The sequence below is a fragment of the Carassius auratus genome, chromosome 22, assembly GCF_003368295.1.
Source record: "Carassius auratus strain Wakin chromosome 22, ASM336829v1, whole genome shotgun sequence".
NCBI lineage: Eukaryota > Metazoa > Chordata > Actinopteri > Cypriniformes > Cyprinidae > Carassius > Carassius auratus.
Genome location: NC_039264.1, coordinates 9,640,277 through 9,660,387, shown reverse-complemented (window position 1 = coordinate 9,660,387; position 20,111 = coordinate 9,640,277). Strand labels below are relative to the sequence as shown.

The 20,111-nt window shown below is 37.6% G+C and overlaps 1 protein-coding gene across 5 annotated transcripts in view; it reads right to left on the bottom strand.

The window, feature by feature from the left end:
- The window catches only part of LOC113039647 (inositol hexakisphosphate kinase 1-like), a 40,862-nt gene that overhangs the window by 16,810 nt on the left and 3,941 nt on the right, over positions 1 to 20,111 (bottom strand). For 2 of the 5 annotated variants that reach the window (XM_026197617.1, XM_026197620.1), the window contains exon 2: positions 963 to 1,366. In XM_026197617.1, the coding sequence (XP_026053402.1) occupies positions 963 to 1,185 (223 nt within the window). In that variant the 5' untranslated portion in view covers positions 1,186 to 1,366. Of the gene's footprint in view, positions 1 to 962; positions 1,367 to 12,518; positions 12,891 to 15,710; positions 16,027 to 20,111 lie in introns of those variants that run through there. The other 3 variants (XM_026197621.1, XM_026197619.1, XM_026197618.1) reach the window with 3 other exon arrangements.

The following is a 20,111-nucleotide window of genomic DNA, read 5'->3' as shown; positions in this document are numbered from 1 at the left end:
ACACAGCACATATTTACATATGCCACTCTCTGCAGTTTCGGGATGTTCACTAACAGTAAACTGCTGCTTGCTTATATCGAAATTCTTTTTTAGGACTTGTGAAGCTGGACATCTCGCAAGAAGCACTGGAGCAGCTGGCTTCCCTCAGTCTCTGGACTCTGGCTTTCCTCTGACATGACACTGATGTCATAACATCTGTCTTCACAGCACCTGCTCTTCAGGGCTCTGTTTTGTGTCACTACATCCGAGCAACTATACCATGATAATGTCTCCCATGACAGTTCATATCCTGTCTCAGACTAAGTTATGTGCAGCAGACAGACCTTGCCATCTGATAACAAACAGGCATTATGATGAATAAGTGAGAACAGAGCTGTGTCATAGAGCTGTTCATGACATACACAACATGAATATAAGGATGACAAAACAAAAAATGACGGACCAACTCAACATATATCGTTGCACATCGGTGATCCCAAGCTTGACATACAGCATCATTGTGCATCGGTCGTCCTGAGTTCGACATATAGCATCATTGCACATAGATCATAAAAGCGAAAACATATAGTGTTGTTATGCATCGGTCGTCACAAGTTCGACATATTGCATCATTTCTCATCGGCCGTCCCAGGTTCAACATATAGTGTCGTTCCACATCGGTTGTCCAAAGTTCGACATATAGCGTCATTTTGCACCAGCTGTCCCGTATTGGACATATAGCGTTGTTGTGCATCAGACCTTTTTCAGATCCCGTCCCTCCTCTCTCCTGCTTCGCTTCCTGTCTACTGACTGTCCTATCAAAATAAAGCTAATAAATGCCAAAAATAAATCTTAAAAAAAAAAACACTGGTTTTAGAATGAATCCAAATCCACCTAAGTTATGTATCACAGTTTTCCCAGAATCTTTTTAGACCACGATTGATCTTAAAAAGAGTGCAATGCATCAAGATCATCCTTCTTACCTTTGTATTCGGGGGTGAATTCTTTCATCTCCGGCGGCAGGGACTCGTAAAAGCGCTGCTCGCGGCTGATGAGCGGTTTGCAGACGGTGTGGTCATCGTAACGCATCATGCTGGTGTGGCCGCCCACCTGGTGAATGAACGGCTCCAGGGGGACCCCGGCACGGCTGTCCTGCCCCTGGCTGGCGCTGTGCTTGCCCGCCTCCATAGTGTGCGGGACACACATGGCGTTGGAGGGCCGCGTGGAGCTGGGGGCATGGGCTCGGGTACGCAGGCCTGGCGAGCGCGGGGTGCACGGGGGCGGCTGAGAGCGCACGCTGCCGCCTGGAGGGGGAGGAGCCAGCACGCTGAGCGCTGGGATGATCAAGAGCGCTGGGAGCGCCGGGAAGGATCCTTAACACTGCCTTCTAGAGGAAAAGGAGGAAGATTGCAGTTTAGAAAACTGTCATTTTAAATTGCAATAATATTTCTCAATTTTACTTTTTTCTCAATTTTTTATCAAGTAAATGCAGCCTTGATGAGCAAAACATACATCTTTCAAAAAATATTACAAATCTTGCTGATCTCAAATTTTTTAACACCACTGTGTGTTGATCAATGTTGCCAATTTTCGTTGGCAAAATTGAGCAAAAACAAGCAATATTATGTCTAAAATGTAATTCACTTATTGTTTTACTGAACTTGAATAAAATGATTAATAAATGTGTTCATGCATCTGCAAAAAAAAAAAAAAAAACGGTGTGAGATATAAATTAAGTTAACTAGGCCTACATTAAATTATACAAATATTTTATACATTTTTGCTTACTACAATTCAGAATGCCTGGAATAATGAGTTTTAATAGACTAATATATTAATGTGCGTGCACTCTGTGTGTGATTTGGTGATAAAGCCTACTTGATAATGTCAGACTTCACATCATTACAACAAGTACGTGTGCGGCACATTCTTATTTGCACTCAAACAGAGTTTTGTTTTTTTAAGAGTAAAAAAAACAAACGCCAGACCACTGATTCGTCAAACCTGCTTTCCTTGTGTTCTTCTGACTATTTTGTAGTAAGTAACGAATATACTAGGGGGAAATTTATTGGAGTAAAAGTATACATTTTAATTAGGAAATGTAGTGGAGTAAAAGTTGTCTGAAATATAAAAACTCAAGTAAAGTACAGATACTCAGAAAAAATACTTTAAAAAATACTTAGCGGTTCTGTTGTGTTTGTGTAGCAAGTTCAGTAAAGCAGGTAGTGACGATTCTCTCTGGCCAATCCGTGATCAACCGTTTACACGTCACATTTTGGTAAAGGCATGTTTCATTTGGAACCTCAACCGAGGAGGTACTAAAAAAAGCACCAGGTACTGTACCCAGTGGAAAACCCCCCAAAAGTGAACCGTACCGAGCCGTACTGTGCTGTACTATGCAGTGGAAAAGGTCCAGATGTTGCTTATAATGAAGGATTGATGAGGGTGTGGAAAAGTCAATGTGATGTGCACTTAATGAAAAACATAATTTAGAGTGGTTCTGAGTGGATTCTGACTGGGTTCAACACCTCTGATTTGTGACTGCGTTCACACTCAACAGACTGTCTCTAAAGGGCTACAATGCTCAATGCTGCAATAACATGATGTAAATTCACAGAAAAAAGGGAATGAAAAGGGTTTGCTCAAAAACAAAACTTTTAATATTATTACTATATTTCATCAGAATTTTGCCCAGCCTAACTTGAGAGCGACTAAATGACAGAACTTTCATTTTTGGTTGAACAGTTTAATAAACAGAATATAACAGCATAAGCTGCCTGTATATTAATTAAATTGCACACCAGCTAAACAAAACAAACAGAGGTTTATGACCTTCCATTACTGCATCTCCAGGGCGTTTACAGAATGCTATGCAGCCCTAGAAATAAAGCTGGCATCTGCTGATCTCAGAGCCTTTATTACATTAGCCTGAGTCCCATCAGCTCAAAGACACACGGAGAGGCACCCATCTCTAACAATGTCTTCAATCTAATCCTAGTTTTACCCAACACACGTATTCAGCTCTCATCAACTATTACAAAAACAGACAAATGAGTGTTTACATGCCCTCAAAATTGAAGTTGTCTTTGAAGTTTTGATGCAATGAGTCTGATGCCTCAGGAAGGCTTAGCTCCCATCGACTGCTTCATTCAGGTTAAAAGATCCTTAATTGAAGTAATGATCCAGCAGTGCCTAAACATGCATTCCAGGCATTCGTGGTAAAGCCCCGCTGGACATGTCTGACTGTGAATTCCTACTGTCAGCTTAAACTGCTTTATCGTTTTAAGTCAATGAGCTTGCATCTGCTAGAGATGTGCAATATAACATTCACTCACCAATGCTAGACAGATGATTTAATATCAAAACAACCAAAAGGTGTTTTTCTTTTATTTGGCTGAACAATTTTTTTTTTAACTCACTGAAAATCAATGACAACATTAATTTGACTGTATAATATTAATAAAAAAATTACCACCCCTATGTACAGTTGAAAAACTATATTTCATAACCAATTTTGATTTGCATTTTTTTTACAAGCAATTGGGCCGAGTTTATGGTACATCAAGTAATGGTGCGCTGTGCATCCAATCAGATGATGAATTGAGAATCTAAAATCTGAGAATTTATTAGCCAGTGGCTAATATTAGACATAATTTAGATTAGATTAGATTAGATTCAACTTTATTGTCATTGCACATGTGGATACAAGGCAACAAAATGCAGTATAGGGCTGCAAACGTGTGTTAAGAGATATAACAGCTAAAAAAAAAAAAACAACTACAGACTATCTGACAAGCAACAGTTTATTTATTAATGAATATTCAAATACGACACTAGTGGTTGTTGGCTATTGTATCATATGATCAATATGATATATTATTGCCCGCAGTTGTTGAAGCCATAAGAATGGCAAGAGCGGAATCCAAATCTTCAGTACTTATCCTGCTTGATCTGTCTGCTGCTTTTGATACGGTTAACCACGATGGTGGTTTGAGTCTTACCTATCAGATAAGTTCTTCAAAATATCTTGGAGAGGGGAGGTGTCCAAGCCACAACATCTACCTACTGGGGTGCCTCAGGGATCAGTTCTTGGACCACTTCTGTTCTCTGTCTAAATGGCATCATTAGGTTCTGTCATTCAGAAACATGGTTTTTCATACCACTGCTATGCTGATGACACTCAACTCTCATTCCTGACTCCATCCTCCGCTTCTTTAACAGACATTTCTTGCTGGATGATGGACCATCACCTTCAACTCAACCTTGCCAAGACAGAACTGCTTGTGATTCCAGCAAACCCATTGTTTCATCACAATTTCACCATCAAGTTAGGCACATCAACCATAACTCCTTCAAAACAGCCAGAAGCCTTGGAGTTATGATTGATGATCAGCTGACTTTCTCAGACCAGATTCTTAAAACTGTCCGATCCTGCAGATTTGCTTTATTCAACATCAAGAAGAACAAGCCCTTTCTTTGTGAACATGCTGCACAACTCCTTGTTCAAGCTCTTGTTCTGTCCAGGATGGACTATTGCAATGCTCTCTTGGCAGGTCTTCCAGCCAGTTATATCAAACCTTTACAATTAATCCAGAACGTGGCAGCAAGATTCATTTTTAATGAGCCGAATAGAATACACGTCACACCTCTGTTTATCAATTTGCACTGGCTACCAATAGCTGCTCGAATACAATTCAAGGCATTGATGTTTGCCTACAAAACTACCACTGGCTGTGCACCCATTTACCTATATTTATTATTCAGACTTATGTCAAAAGAAGCACAGAGTCACTTTTACGGACTTTTAAATTAAATGTTCCCTCCTGGTTGAATGACCTCCCACAACTCAATCTGAGCAGTCCTTAGCCTGTAAATCGCACGGCGCAGGTGCACTCAAGCCATGTCCAAATCCACTTTTGCTATTTTAACTACGAAAAACGGTCCGTGCGCCCCGTGCTGGGGTGCATTGTCTAAACGTGTTGTCCCTATTCTCTTAATGAGTAATGGGTGTTTTTTGGGTGTAACGTGCAATAAACCAATCAGGGTCTCATCTTCCATTCCTTTTAAGAGCCAGTTGCACTCGTGCCATTACGGATTTGCTATTTACACAGCCGAATTTGGCAAGCACAAAGACAGAACACGTCTTTGAGATGAAACGCAAATAGATAGCCTAATTCTGATACATGCGATGACGATCCATAATAACCTGTAGGCATTTATGTATGTATAATTAGCCTACAAAAAATTCTTATGCATTTCAATCCTTTAATTTGTAATATTTTGCATATCTGTGTACTGCTGTGTATCCCTGTGTTTAATAAGCAGCGTGTACATGCGTTGCGGACAATCCTTTACTAACAGGCACTTTAAATAACAAAGAAAAAACATTGCGCCAGACTTTAGACCAGGTTTGAGTTGGTCTATGGCGCAGTCTATTTTCAGTTACTTAAAATAGCAATGCGCCAGCAATGCGCCTGAACACACCTCCTTTTTAGATGCACACCTCTTTTGGGCGCACAAATGAGTGCAAATGAATTTGCTAATTAAACGATGTGGCACTGGACGGAAAAATGCGAAAAGGCTAAAACTAGCAAACACACTTGTGCTGCGCCTTGCATCGCATTGTGCCGGGTGTATTATAGGGCTCATGGACATATTCTGGTCTAGTCATCCGGTCAAAAGGAAACAGTATTTAAAGTTTGATCTCACTGTACTGTCTGCTCTGGATCTTCTCCAGTCTAAACACAGTGCGGCCTGCTTTCATTCATGTGCCAAGACTGAAATGAGACATTGTCAGTGTTCAAAGCTCTCATACCATCACTACTGTAGGAAACAATACGCAAATAGATAGACGGGCCAAGTAGGTTGAGGAGTACAGAACTATCAGGGATGCGATCAATTGCAATTATTCATTTCAAAATAAAAACCATTAAAATCAATTATTAAAATAAAATCACCCCCTTCTCAATGTAGTATTCTGACAAATGCATACTTGAATAGGAAGATTATGCTGACCTTTCTTCAGAGTGGATTCACTGGGACCAGCACTTAAAGAACCAGAGCGGAAGTACATTCATCATGCTGCTGCATGACATTAGTGCTGATCAATACCCATTTATTAATAATATGATGATGAGCTTTTCAATATTCAAATAACACTCAAAACAACAGTGTCAGTGTAAAGCACAAAGAACTGCAGGTGTACCGTTGTTTCTTGCTGGCCTACTAATAAGCTGCTAATTGGAAATGCTGGTACTCATTACTGATTGAAGCCATTCAGAGAAAGTAGAACGAAGCTATATGACGCCTCAGGCTTCGCAACAGGACATGAGGGAGTGTGACCCCATTTATAATGCTTTATATTACCCATCCCACACAAACTGAGGACCACAACTACATTCCTGATCTGTGAGGTGCTGTTTCAATACATTTTTTCCTACATAACACCACACATCATATCAGGATAACTACTTTTTGTTGGGCAATAGAGTTCCCCAGAAATAAATAATATTACCATTTTATGTCACTGACTTTAAATTATAAATAAACAAAAACAAATAAATCAAAATCGAGCATTTGACAAAAAAAAAGGAAATTAGCAACAAGTTATGTGTGGTACAGTAAAGTAAAAATAGCACCAGATCTACATCTGCTATCCAGATTTATGATCAAAACATGCAGTGGGAAGCTTTTATATAAAATATAAAACATCCGCACTACTGATACTGTGATCTTACTCCTGCAATTCACAAGAGCTCAGACTCCTCACATCACAAGAGACAGAGCCATTATGGGTAGTCAGTGACACCATGCAGCAAAAAAGATATCTATTATTTCCATCCATTTTTGACCTAAATAGCCTGCAGAATCTAGAAGATTGCAGCCAGCAAATCTAAATGCACACTGGAAAGTTTGAGAAGTGACAGCTGCTTTAACGATGTGAGATCATGAAGTTAATGTACAGTGTGTGCTGTACTAGGGTTGCACTCACTAGTCAAATAGTTCTACTAATTCATAGTTGACTTGCACAGAGACCTGAAGGGCAAAAAGCCATAGAACTGAAAATGTATGTTTTTACCTCTAGAACTGACAATTTTCCATCTGTTTCAAGCCATGAATCTCTAGATCGCTTCTCAAAAGAAGAAAATCACCATATGTTTGCACAGAATTTTCTCAACTTTTTCTTTGAAATTGTCTCCAATGTTCTTAAAATCAAATTAGACATCTGTCCTCTTACTGCCATTTTTTTGGTTCCATTTTTTGATAAAGAAGGTAGTGTTGTGGCCTTTGCATCATTGCTTGTTTGGCACAGAATATTGTTGTCTTGATGTGAATATTGTTATATTGTTGTCCTCCCCACAACCCCCTTCTATATCAGTGTGGTTTAAGGATTGAACCTTCTTTTTAAAACTTGAAAAAGTATAACATCAGAGGCAAGGGGAACACTTAAAAAAAAAAAAATCATTACCTACTTTAATGAAACACATACCCTGGAGGTGGTACTTATTTATTTATTATAATTTTTTCCCCTGTGTAATGGACCTTTTTCATAAGTCCTTTTGTTTTAGTTGGGGATCATTAATTGGGATGCATAGGATGTGAACATTATAAAATGGTAAAGTGCAATTTTGCACTTTAAAATGGCCAAACAAACAAAAAACACACAAATTGCAAGTTCTGGCCACTCTGGGTACTAAGACTATGGTCTTTCACCAACTTAAATACAGTTAAATTAATATTTATCATACATAGTTTTAAATATGGATATGAATATTGAATATGGAAAAAAGGGAGAAAATTATTTCAACTTGATAAAAAAATTAGAAATGCATGATATTATCGGACCAATATCGGAATCAGCCACACTGTTGCCATACTTCTTATACTATTTAAATAATATTTAGACTGGGTTTCTGATTAAATAAAGCACTAACTGATGTCATAAAATCATGAGTATGTTTTGAATTAAAGGTCAGAACCTAGCTTATTTTCTGTCCAATCAGATGCTCTCTAGAATCTGAAGCCTCCTGACCAAAATATTCAGTAAACACAGAGATCAGGCCTGCAAACATAAACACTCTGCAAAGCCCTCCAACTGCACTTCACCATGTTCAGTTATAAAGACAGTTATATAGCCTTTTCCCTTTAAATACTCAGCATATGAAAACCAAACTCAGTTAGTATTTATTTCAGAACAACTAGGGGACTTTGAAGGCTGGCTCATCTGCCAGAAGTTGTTTGGAAAGAGACTCACAAACCACATTAATCTGCTCTAAAGACTTTCCGCCGTGCCTGAATGGAGACTGTCCCCACAGTAAATAAGATTTGTAGGGCTCGCCTGCTTACATCACTCGTCTCTGTATCAGTACACATGCATCAGCTTTAGCGGCTATTTAAGGGCTCATCTTCACTCAACTGAGCATTCGTTTACTCAGCATTCTGCTTTATAAGCCAAAACCTTGTATTTAAGGGCTGTGAACCAATTATTAAACATGTAAAAAAAATTCCAATGATATTAAAGCACATCAAAGACAAATTATGCCCTAATCTGAAGACTATTTGACCTTGATTAAATAATTTTTCCAGTCTGATCAGGTGAGTTACAATTAGATTTTAGGAAAACAGGAAAGAACAGCAATATCTGTAAACATTACAAACTGACATATTGACTAACATATTTTCATAGGAATGATTTGTTTGTAAACAAACGCAAAGCCATTCTGAACCTAGATGAATGTTTTATGTCCTTACGTATTACAACACAGCCGAGACTATTCACTAAACAGCAGCTGTGCCACTTTTGCACATGCTATCTCACAGCAAAAATATCATTCACCAAAGACCCACACTTCAGTCTGTGCAGGCGCTACACATGCAAACAAACAACACCATCACTGGGCGCAATTCAATCGCACCTGAACGATAACTATTAGGGCTGCACGATATTGGAAAAAAAATGACATTGCGATATTTTTTTTTCTGCGATATATATTGCGATATGAAATCTAATCAAAATTTTTCTTACAAAACAAAAATGGGGTGACCACACTTACATTATCTTTTAAATGATTTAAACATCGACACCATCGTGTCAATTGATTACTCGCGCTTTCCCCCCCTCTCTGTCTCTCTCTCTCTCTCTCTCGCTCTCTCTCTCACGCTCTCTCTCTCTCTGCCCTGTTAAACTGACAGGATTTAAAAACACATGCAAATGATAAAGTTTCACTCTATGATGGTTAAGCTGTGCAATTAATCCACGAATCACATTCGTCAAGGGCTGGGGAGCAGCTGGCCTGTACAGTTAATGAATAACGGATCAACTACGACAGCCTACAGCGCACATCTTGCGATGTGACTATCGTGGATTCGTACATCGCGATATCGATGCTTAAACGACACATTGTGCAGCCCTAATAACTATAAAGATAACTATATTAGTGTCCACAGCAGCGGACGATATAGACGACACGATACTGTTTATATTCGTAATCTTTAAAGTTATTGTCTTTGGTGTGAACAGGCCTTAAACGCATACATACATTTGTTTACAAGACTTTTGAGAACTGTATGCGGTAGACTAGAGTTTTTGCTATAAAATGATGTGGAAATCATCCTGTTCACAGAAAACAACATATTGATTTAACTTTTGTAAAACATGATTTGTGTTAGAAAGGCCGTCTGTGAGACAATGGCCATTAATATTTAGTGATTCACAACTTGCAATGGGCCCAAAAGTGAGGAAAGTGAATGTTAGAAGATTAAAATAATGTTTTTATTTTATTTATATAATGTAATTAAACATACATAATAAAGTTTAGAGTCACATTATTGTCCACACTGGACTAAACACAGACTTTGACAGCACCACACCTTTGTGCTATTGCTATAAAGAGATCCTATTCAACTCTTGAAATAAGTAAACCATACCTGGTATTTCTGAACTGAAAAAAATACAAATAAAAGCCCCATCATCAGTAGTCAGGGATGGAGCTTATTTTATAATATTAATGTTGAATATCAGCCTAATGTAATAGCTCCTTATGTTGGTACAGCACTCTACAGATTGTAAAAAACAACAGCAAGATCTGCTTATTTTCTCCAAATGACCTTAGTGTCATAAGAAATTAGATACGGTTTTGCACCATTCAATAAAGATAGTTTATATGTGCACTTTATGATTAAGCAGAATCCACATAGATAACCAAACTCACCTGTTTTTGATATACACTGAGAGACCAAAAATAATTTCATTTGTCTTCTTTTCATTTATAATATTTGCATTTCTCTCACACAATTCCACCAATCTATCTGTACAACACTGGTGCATACAGAACTGGAATCAACTAGGGCTGCAACTAACGATTATTTTGATAATCGATTAATCTGTCGATTATTTTTACGATTAATCGATTAATCGGTTTATGTACTTATATTTTAGTTTTTTCCATTTTTTCCCCAAGTAAATTATTAATAAAGGGTCTTTATCATTCAGCATAGATTTTTAAGAGATTTTAACCATTTTGCATTGTCATATCCTCATCAAAAATATACCTGGAGTTGTTTTATGTTAGTAATCCTTTGTCGAACTCTTCTGCAATCAAAACACTGACCCATACTCTAGCAAAATTCACAAGGAGATTTCAAATATTGTTTTCACCATGGCAGTCCTTAGAGCTCCTAAAGTAGTTTAACATCCCAAACAAAGCTTAAGGAATCTTTGAGAACATATGTTCACGAAGTATAAGGATAAAACAGAATAAAATTGCAGTGCATTGTATTTTATTATTTACTGGGAAAAAGCTTTATAGCTTATGCTGTGAAATTGTAAACAATCCTTCGAAAAAAAGTGCCAATGGCATGAAACCTGAATGGAACTCACAATTTAAAGTAAAATCCATCAGAAGGTTGTCCAGAAAAAAAAAAAAATGGGACACACACAAAAAACCTGCTGTGTGAAAAAGAGCAGTGAAAAGAAGTGCATTTTACCTCTCTCATTCAGTCATAATTAGGCTGCAAGTCTGAATTATGAACTGGTAAACGACAAACTGATCACATAACATTTTGTAAAGCTTTAAATGTTAACTGTTAAAAAGCAATGTTATCAGCTTTTACGACTAAACATTTGCAAACAACCTTGTACTGGAGAATCTGCACAAATAAAATTCTTATGGGCCGTTCACATATCGCACCTAAAAACGCGTGGAAAACGCTAGTCGCGCCGCTTTCTCCTTCTTTCCAAAGCGCTCGGGCAGAAGCGCCCCTGAGGCGTCTGCCTTTGCTAAGCAACCATGACGTGCTCTCTCCATGACGTGCCCTCTCCATGAAGACCCGGAAATTTCAGCAAAGCATAAATGGATGCGGTGTGGACGCGCCTGGAAAAACGGGCGCATCGCACCGCGTGCGTGTCGCGAACGCGTCGCTTCCATTATGAGAGTGCATACTGCGCGCCTACATAGGAAATAACGAACTTGAGCACGCAAAAGACACGATATGTGAACGGCCCCTTAAACAGTTCAGTAGTGCAGAGTTTACAGGTTACTCTTCATTTTAAAGGCTCAAAGTAAAGTACTCCCACTTCCTGCTGAATGCTGCAGAGACGCTGTTCGGGAAGCACGTGACATAAAACGAGGCCAGCTATTGGCTATTCGCTACTTCACCTGCTGTACTGGCTGAGTAAAACCTCCGGTGGCTCATTACTGCCACACTTTGGTCACCGCAGATTTGAAATATGCACGAAATGAGCCGCTTATGGCAAATAAAATTTATTTAGCGACGAATCGATTACTAAATTAGTTGACAACTATTTTAATAATCGATTTTAATCGATTAAATCGATTCGTTGTTTCAGCTCTAGAATCAACTCCACTCTCCAGTAAAGACAGTAGCTCAATATCATATCATAAGGACTGCAATTAGCATATGAGTTTTACGATTATCTGTATCTGTATTTACACAACCCTGAGGCACTCCAGGATAAGTAACAATTGGAGTTAAAAATGTCTGATTAAACACATCACATTCTTCTTCTAAAATAACACAAGCCTCATTTCCTGCATCTTGATGAATCTTGCTGCTTTGTTTATGGAGGTTATATGGACATTTACAGGTTTGTTTGTTTTCTTTATTTTACAAAAGCACCACAGTTTGTTATCAGAAAAAAATAGCAACTCAAAGCATCAATGCAGTGCACCTTGGAAATTGAATACCCATTGGATAGTTCATTTTGTAGTTTACTATAAGAATGGATATAATTTACATGTAGCACATCAATGCAATGTGTTATGCTGTGCATCCACTGATATCAATAGGAATAATGCATACAGTGCTGTAAACACACAGACAGCGAAACTCAAGCGATGCAGATGACTGAAAACATATCTTATTCCCAGCCTCTAACTCAATCACTAGCAAGTAAAATTATAATTTATTAGCAAGTGGCTAAGGACTAACGATATTATTTAGTTGCCCAGCGTAATTTAATCGCAAATGGGAATGATTTACTTTCACTGTAGATGGCTGTCAATACAGTTTCTACTTACTGAATATTGGATCAGATCCAGCAGAAAAGCAGAGGAGACAGTCGTGTCCATTTAAGATCAGAATTCACTTTCTGCATCTTTCTGCATGCGTGAATGTGTGTTGATAGATCTAGACGCGTTGCAACAGGTTATTTCAGTCAGACAGATATCAGCTCTTATTCCAAAACACAGAGCAGCAGCATCAGTGTCTGGACCGAAAAAGACGTCTCAAGGACAGATCTGTTTTGACCTGTTAGTGGGAGTGGTTCAGGCTGAGGAAGCTCGATGGGGAGGAGACTGAGACAGAGAGAAAGTGTGAGACAGACACAAGCAGAAACAGGTGACCTCGCTAAGCCTCTTTGAATGGACACCTGAGTGTTTGCAGGCAGACTACAGCCTCACACTGACTGCTGGCTGCAGGCCATGATAGGGTTAATTTTAGCTCACATCATGCTTGGATTACAAGGACAAAGTATGTATCAGGGGTGCCATCAAAGGCTGGAGAGATTATCATTGAGGAGGTAAATACCTAAAGGGTATGAGGGATCAGAACCAGAGCATGTGAGCGAGCGGTGAGACGCTCTGCTACACTTTCTGCTTAATGGATGTGTGCTCTACTCAGTTGCTCTAACTGCCCAAACAAGCGCTCTGTTAATATTCTGCTCACAGTCGCTTTAAACCAATTCCCGTTCAGTTACCGCTCCGACATAACATTTTTCTTGTAGGCCTTATTGTTTACAGTTTGTACCGAAATTCTTGCATAATTGTCTAAAATTATGCATGCTGATAAATAGTAATTATCAAGTTTTAAAACAAAATTCTTACATTCTTCTTAATTTTATTAATTAAAATTAATCTAACCTTAGCAAACATACCTAAAATTCAAAAACTGAAAAAGTGTATTTTATTTTCATTCACTTTATTTCCGTGAAAAAAGTTGCCATTAAAACACTAACGCACACACACACAAGATGAAATGTGAGTAGAGCTTTACAAAATACACCTAGATTATAAAGCCTGTGAAAAGCACACACAAGATGCACTTAAAGAACGCTTGGATTATGAACTGGGTTGAGCAATTTAACACGCACCAAAATAAACTAATAAATTGCACTTAGTTTTTTTTTCTACTTCAAATTGTCATTTTGGTTATCTAAATATTACATCACAAATATTACATCCCTGATTTGTACCCTTTTCTTCATGGTGTTATGTTAGTTCATTAGATATGGCCGAATAAGGAGGACTACGAGCACTATAGGTGCTTTCACACATACAGTCTTCTCCAGAAAATTACTGGTAAATATGGAGATCATGTGTAAACACAATAAGGGCATCTGAAAAAAATTGGCAAATCAATAAAACGCTTTTAGTGAACAGTATACATTTTGTATTCATTTCCAGTTATTTACTGAGTTTGCTATGCCTAGATACACAAGATAACTAACTTTGCAGTTAAAATGACTTCAGACTTCAGTTATTTTTACACAGAGATTTGTAGGTCTATTAGTAAAGTTTTTGGTTCCATTCTAGAGATACCTGAATCTCAATATGTATCTAGGAGTTAATTGTTAAAATGTACACATTTTCAGTGGTCAAAAAACACTTTGCATTGGGTTGATTCTTTTTCTTTCTTTTAAATAAGAATGTCTGAAGAATAAGTCATGTTGAAACTATAGAAATGTATCTATTTTCTCTCCATGAAATCACTTGCATAGAACAGACCTGTCTAAGTGCCAAAAATTTTATTTTCCAAAAGTTTGCATGCCTGTAACTCAAGAAGATTTAAAGATTACTAAGAAACTTTTCTTGAAACATGAAACAAGATTACCCATTTACTCAGGGTAAAGAATTACCAATGTTAATTATTTCATGTGTGAGAGACCTTAAAGTGATCTATTATGCCCCATTTTAGTATCTGATATCCCCAGAGTGTGTATGTTAAGTTTTTGCTCTAAATACCCCACAGATAATTTTTTATAGCTTGTAAAAACTTTTAGGGTAGAAGGGAAAATGCACTGTTTTTGTGTGTGCCCCTTTAAATGCAAATGAGCTGATGCTCCCGGCCCCCTTTCAGAAGAGGGCGGAGCTTCAAAAGCTCAAGCTCCATCATAACGAATAAACATTTCAGTAATACAACAAGCCAGTTCTCTTAACAGAAAACATACTCAGTTTAAAAGTCAGTCATCTGATTGTACTGTGATTTGTAAATTACAGAGACGTGGAGCACAGCACGATAAAAATAAAATGACAACTGGTCTCATTGTACCTTAGCTGCTATCACAAACTTCCCATAAAAGTTCCATGTGTGATTATGAGCTTGAGGTTTGGCAAAAAATTTAAATCTCAATTTTTTTCAAACCGATTTTTAACTAGTCAACTTCACAACTACACATGGTACAAGTTTGTCTTATTAATATTATATATTCAGAAATAATACGAGGATGCTTGAAAAAAATCTCAAAAGTGAAGGTTCAAATTCAAAATGACTCGACGGATAACACAAGTAGACTAATATTAACGATGAGTGTTCTTTAAAAACAACAGCAGCTTTCAGTCTGTCATCATTATGCAAACATGAAATATCAGACATAGTAGTTACAGATTTTTTATTCGATTGTACTACTTTTCTGTAGGTTTTTCTATAAACGTGGATGTAAGCATCTTACTGTTACGCTCGTATCTCATATATCATCATTTAATGCATGTAACGGCAGTCTAAAAGCACTGCGCTCAGGTTAAAAGATGGACTCTCCCATCTTCTTGCATGTTTTTCCTGTTCCACTGCCTGTGTCGCATCTTTGTCAAAACAAAAGCACATTCTGTGTGAATAGCACATAGCAATATATTCTACTCACGTTCTTTGAATGAGCGCATCACACGTCAGAAGTTAATCACATGCGCCGACATGTAGTTGGATCATTGTTTTCTTTTTCACCGACATAAGTCTAATGTTTGGTAATATTTCTATTTCAAATCGCGATTACTCAATTTCTAAAAAGTTAAATTTTAATAAAATTTGAATTAATTGATAAAATCTGAAAAATTGCCCAGCCCTAACTCCCACATTCCTATTTTCAATCATTCTTGATGCACGTGAAGGCTGCATCAGTATAAACATGCAGATACAATGACTGCTTTAGCAATTAGCCTTGCAAGAGTGCCAAAAAGCTCTTTATGAAAGGCAATTTGGAAAACTTACTTGACACTTACTTTGTCTGGAGCTGACATTAGTGTACGAATTGGTATTGTTCCCTAAACTTTTTTTCTTCCAGGAAATTTCCTTGAAAATTATATTTAACCACAGTGTCCTCAGCAGCACAGATGGAGGGAGTCTTTGGAGACTCCGATGTTCATTGGTGCATCCCAAAACACAACACTTTTAATGCCTCTTTAGCGCCTACATTGTCTCCAGCAGCTATCGTTACAGCAAAAAAAACAAAGTGGCGACAGCTGCTTCTCACTCAGGTCTGTGTCTGTGCTTAGAGAGCAGAGAGCGTCACAAATGGGCAGGACTTTTTTCTAAACAGGAAGAATCTGAAACCTCTCGTTTGGAGAGACTGTTTATAATTTATTGGTATTATTAAAAAAATGAGCGGGTGGATTTTTACCATTATAGGCTGTGTTCTGTGTTTAAACACCTTATAAAAGTGATTTTTGCATAACAGGTCCCCTTTAAATGTTTAAAAGTTTGATTTACTGTCAGTGATTCTGCCAAATATGCCTCTTAATAGTGGATATTACTTGACCTATGACTTTGCTTCAGGTTAAAACATAATTCAGATGAGCCAAATCTTGATCTGTTTCAAACATGTAGTTAGGATAATTCAGAAGCTGTTAAACTAAACAAAAATTCGTTCTTCCAAACATCCCCAATGTAATGACCTCAGCACCAGTCATCCTGTGGGAGCCCCTTTAGTACGAGCGCCTGCAGACACATTGTCCAGATGGCTCTCGAAACGAGCTATACACACAATTAAGCAGAGAGAATGCTTCTCTCAAATATATGAATCCTGCTCCATCTGATTATTTGATTTCAGGGGCACATCAGATTAAAGCAGATATTCAAACATCATGGAAAATATGACACCGTATAATGCGATGGCTTCAGACCTGTATTCACGGGTCAGGCCAGAGGTTGTGAAGCTGTTAAAGTGATACTCATCCACAAACATAATTTATTCACCACTCATGTGCATCAAACCTGTATGACTTTCTTCTGTGGAACATAAGAGATGTATGTAGGAACCATCGGAGCTTTTATGTTCCACAGAAAAAAGAAAGTCATACAGGTTTGAAGCAAATGAGTGTGTGTAAATGATGACAGAATGACTATTTATTTAATGAATATTAAACAGAAACACTACATATTATGGTATTTGAAGCATTCTCCAGTAGCATAAAACAACACTGCATCTGCAGATCTCTGTATATTTGCTCAAACGTGGTACCTGAGATGACTAGGTGTGGTGCACAAGGAACACTGCTGTTTCAGCAAATAAATGGCTCTAAAAACTCAAAGAGAGAGAGTTTCCATTAAAGTCATCAACAACACTCTTCGTTAACATTGGATCTGGTGCCAGGACTCACCATTATGCATAGGCACAAGCACAGGGATATTGCAAGCCCCCCCAACAACAGAAAAACTTTTATAAAATTGTATTTAAAGGATACACTAGTGTATGCATACAGTGTGAGTTAAATAATTTTGTCATCAATGGAATGTGAACCTTTTAAATTCAGCAAAAAACACAAATAAGATAAACAGTGCTGACAAACAGGAGAAACAATGTGCTCAATGAGACAGTCAGAAGGCATTACAATCTACATATCGGCATCATTTACCATGGTTTTGCTGTAGGAACACTAACTGCATCATGGTATTGTGGCACAAATGTGGGTATTTGTGTCGAATTTTATTATATTATTATTGTAGACATGAATTAAATATATTAAAGGAGTAATTGAATATAATTACAGTATTTCTTTGTGATTAACTATAGCATGTGTGGATTTAGCCATTATTTAGCATTTAGCATATATACGAAATGTTTTAGACCACTTATACAAATACCTAAAAACCATATAGTTATATTTTTACCATGGTACTGAGGTGTGCTATATGTGTGGTTTTAATTGTGTTTTTAAATGTATGCTACTATGGAAGGCCGATTGTGGCAAGGGGGGGGGGGCGTAGTTTAGCGAACCCTGCAGCGGGGGAGAGCGTCAGGAGACGCGCCGTGAGTGAGTGGGTTAAGCGCAAATGATGAACACCTGTCTCTTGTTGCAGTAATTGGCGTGGAGAAAGAATAAAACTCCAGAAGAAACAGGAGCGGGGGAGAGAGAGAAGGACTATGCCAGTAGGCTGCTAACCGTGGACTGGATTTATGTTGATTGTTTTGTCTTTTGTTGGTGCATGTTTTGCCCACTTTTTATTAGAAAATTTATAAATAAACAGTCAGTAGTCACAGCCGACCCTGCCGTCTTCCTTCATACATAACAAATGTTGTTACAGCGATGATTAATTAAAAAATATATAATAATAAATTAAATTTCACCATATAAAAATAAGGTTACTACAATTTTTAAAGATTTTACTCATTTTGAAAATAAACTAAAATTTACATCTGCATCCTACCTCAAGCTACTACTACTATCAAATGTGCATTTCTAAGAGGAAAAAAGTCATATTATTATAAATATAATAAGGCAACACAACCCTGTTTATTTATTTGAAACAATATCACATGCAGAAACTAAGAAATAATTATTTTTATTTAAATATTTATTTTGTTAAGGTAAGTTAATGATCTGATTTCTATAACTTTCTCTTTGGAGAAATAAATTTGGCCTTAAACTTGAATGAAATAAAAACTAGACATTTATTGTGATAATTGTGGATATTGACTGATTTGAATACACACACACACACACACACACACACACACAAAACATTCATCAGAATATACTTTAAGTTCTGAAACTCAACGTGAGGATAAAAGAATAATCACAGAATGATAATTTTTAAAGTTCTTTTTAAGAACCTATAGGTTATTTATTCTTTAAATTCAAATGTAAATTTAACTGTTTACAATTTGGTTAAATGTAGTAAAAGGTGATGACTTTACATTTTAAAATAATTTAATGCACTGCAATAACACATTAATAAAATGCTTTTTATTTCACAAAGTATAAAGTAAACAAGATCTTTCCAAGTATATTTATATTTAAATCGAACTTTTTGGTTTCGATCTTTTTATTACATGCACATAAGGATGAGGATAAATAACTTTGACTTTCTAAACTTGGTTTCTTGGTTTTAAGGCCAGTTCACACTGTACCGACAGACGGCAACAGACACGTTCACTGTGGCACTTGTTTCTTTTGCCCGTGAACATGTTGAATCACTGTTTGTGGGGTGTTGGAGTGTCTGAGACGTGACTGTGCTCAGTCAGCTGTCGGTGTTGCTCTCCATGTGTCAGTGTGCTGTGAACTGGCCTTTACATCTGACCCGCCCCTTCCTCAACATAAGCCAACACATGCTGTTGACTGCCATTTTTCACTGAACTTCCAAAATAACATCATGATGTATGCTGTTACTGTGATAAAATTACTCATACTGTGAGAAGAAATTCAGTCACACTGCCAGTCCTCACCAACAACACACATCCGGACCTCACATCCATGTGCTCCACAAGCCTTACATTTGCTATGCAAAGAGCTGATGCAAACTTACCAGAACCAAAACAGCATAATTTTAAATATAGGTTATTGATCCTCTTCAGCTCAAGAAGCATTGAGCATGCTGGTGGAAATCATCTAAATCTGTGAGAGACTTACAGCTCCACTGACCACTCTGTAAATAAACTATCTCAGCCAATCAAAACAATTGATAATGAGCAACAGAATGCAGCTATTTATTCAACTAAACACGTCTAAGTGCTTGAAATCAACTGAAAGACATTACAGGATGAGCTCAATGAATAAAACTCCTCTGAGAGGAACTAACGAATGAACATCTCAGTTTACAGGTGATGGCCATGTCATGACATGAAGGGTTAGAGTTTTACACTCCTTGTATATCAGATGTCTAGATATTTGACTGATTGGCTCGTAAGGGATCAATAATGCAGGACCAAGGATCGTTTTATTCCAGAAACCAGCTTGTTTCATTGCTTTTAATTTTTTTATCTGACTTTGTCAGGGTTAGCAGCAGCTGTGGACATCCTACATTCACTACAAACTGACTGTGAAGAGCATCAAAGGTTTCTATTTACAATGTGTTTTGCAGCGCTGAGCACTGTAGCCAATCACAGATATGTTTGTTGAGCGTGTGAATGCATAGCACTTGCATATCATTGCTCTTTTGTTGATTTTGATTGTTTCTTTGCCCCCTTTGGATAAAAGCGTCTACTACAGGGCCTGAATTTCGTTTTTTAAACTGGGGGGGAATTCCCCCCTTACATGGGTCACATGGGGTGGATCTAAAGATTATGGGGGGGAGAATAACTTTTGATGCATAGGTCTAATTTAATCATGTTCATTTATTAATATCTACAGATAAGCAGTTTTAAGTAACCCCTTGAGCTCCTCTTCTCCCTGCAGCTGTGCAGT